At 55.5% G+C, this 2,306-nt stretch overlaps 1 protein-coding gene across 1 annotated transcript; it reads right to left on the bottom strand.

The window, feature by feature from the left end:
* Positions 1-1,422: 1,422 nt before the first annotated feature.
* On the bottom strand, positions 1,423-1,932 carry LOC101757560 (transcription elongation factor A protein 1). Its single transcript, XM_004964166.1, has one exon. The coding sequence runs from the start codon at positions 1,930-1,932 to the stop codon at positions 1,423-1,425; it is 510 nt and encodes a 169-aa protein (XP_004964223.1).
* Between the last annotated feature and the right edge of the window lie 374 nt (positions 1,933-2,306).

A 2,306-nucleotide genomic window follows, 5' to 3' on the forward strand; every position in this document is an offset into this window, starting at 1 on the left:
TCTCTGACATTGGCTCTGAATGTGCGTGTGGGGGTTCTTGATGGTTATATTCTGAATATCTGTTCTCATGGTTTAATTTCTGAATGTGTGTGTTCTTTCTGTGTGCATGCAGGAAGAGGTGCTTAGTCCTGAAAGTGCTCAGATCAGATGAGAGAACTTCAGACTGGGAACGAAAAGATGGTAGACCTCCACATTGCAACAAAGATTGTACATTTACATCCAAATGAACAAAGATACCCTAGACCCTAAGAAGCTGTTCAATGAGGATGTAGATGAGAAGCACGTCTGAGCCACCCTTTGGGAAGGAAGAATCAAGTTGTCTCTTGCAGTGCGTTTCTGTAGATGATGACTGGGATGAGCACATATGCCTGTTTTGTTTGACGACGTTCTCTCAGCTATGTATCAATGGTGAGGCTTTTTGTCGGCATTGGTAGAGGGGAGGTGCTTCCATCCAAGAACACCGTCTTGGCCTCCTGCAGGTATGGCTGCAAGCGTTGATCGACGACTACTCATGGCTGCAATAATGCAGCTGCCGGTCGTTTGACTGGAAGCTCGTTGAGGACGGGATCGGCCAGACAATCCTGACGCTTCCATTGGAGGACCAAAGGACCATGACGCTCCCATTGGAGAACCAAAGGACCATGCTACTGTCATGGTTTCGGAGGTTCTTGAAGTTGGGGGATAACTGCCCGAATCTGCAAAGGGCGTTTGATGGGTGGTGGCGAAGGACTTTCGTCAGGCCGTATGTTAATCAGGCTGAGGCAGGTAATAATGTTTTAACATCAGATAGAAGCTCACCTTGAAGTGGCAGGGGGATTAAATTTAGCTGACCATAGAATCTTTGTATCCTGAGGGTATTGTCTTGGTTGGTCAATCTGACATGAGAAATGGTAAGAATTTGGGTGTTTTCTTTCCTGGTAAAATTTGGTGCACTCCACGACACGATAAAAAACATCACGCGCTAAGCAACGTCGTTTCGCCGTAGCAACGTATGGGCATCTTGCTAGTACACAACAAAACGAAGCCAACAACAAACAATTCCGGCGTCCGATCAAGAATCACTCATCGACAGAAACTACTCAATTTGGCAAACCCTATGGCTGCCTCCGCTTCCCCGGCGCGGCTGCAATGACCTGGATCTTCCTCTTCTCCTTGACGGTCGACGCCTCCTTGTACCCCTCGTGGAGCCTCACCTTCGCCCTTGCCAGCCTCGCCTCGTCCGAGGCAGCTGGCGGCGCTTCTTTGCGCTTGCACGCGCCCGAACCACTCGGCTTCGGCAGCGCGGTCGGCGGCGGCGGCTTAGCAGCCTTGGTCAGGGACGCCGCGCTCGTCGCCGGGGAGACACGCTTGGCAACGGACGCTGGACCCTGGTGGCTCACCGTCGCCGTGGAGGCGGCGGAGGACTGCTGATTGGAGCCGCCGCTAGGCGGCCTTGAGTTCTTGACGACCAGCCGTATGATCCTCTGCTTCTTGACGATCGCCGGCGGCGGCATCGCCTTCCGCCACGGCGCTCGAACCGTTCGCCGCCTCCCCAGCCGGCTGCTGCTGCTTCTTCTTCGCCTCGATCGGCGACGACGGACACGCGACGCTTCCATCATCAACCTTTGGCGCCCCCCCAGCTGCTCTCGCCCGCCGCGTCGCGAAGTGCTCGTCGGCGAGAGCCTTCCAGCGCCTGTAGAGCTCCGCGGCGAGCTGGCGCGCCTGCGCCGACGGCGCGCTCTTCCTCAGGGCGTTGACGGCCCGGCCGACCTTGGTCGCCTCCAGAGCCTCGAAGGTCATCCGCACACCCTGCAGCTGCCGGAGCGACTGGAGCACCGCCTCGCCGCCTTCCTCGCTCACCAGGTTGGCGTTGAGCTTAGCGACCCTCTTGACGACGTCGCCGGCGGCGTCCGAGCGGACGGTGCACGTCGTCTGCTGGCCGCCGCTTGCCATGGGGACGCGTGCGCAGGTGCTCGATCGGCGAGATTTGCTGCGAGAGATGAGCTAGGGCGTGGTGCGTGGCTGCACCGTGAGGTGTTGCATGTCGAGTGGTGGCCCGCGGCCGGCCATATTTACTGAGAGCGAGGGGGGGCTCCTCTTTCGACTCGAAGTCGGAGAACACGACGGAGTCCGAGAGTCGGCATCGGAGGACGCAGATTTGGAGACGAGACGAACCTCAGTCGATCGGGTTGCTTGCAGAAAACAACACAAATTATTAGATAGAGCAATAACCGTATGAAAACTTGGCCACCCTTTTTCATCAAGTTAACCTTTTAAAGTTGAACTAGAAATACAGAAAATTACTCCATTGTATAAAGTATTATACT

This window comes from Setaria italica, chromosome III (genome assembly GCF_000263155.2).
Source record: "Setaria italica strain Yugu1 chromosome III, Setaria_italica_v2.0, whole genome shotgun sequence".
NCBI lineage: Eukaryota > Viridiplantae > Streptophyta > Magnoliopsida > Poales > Poaceae > Setaria > Setaria italica.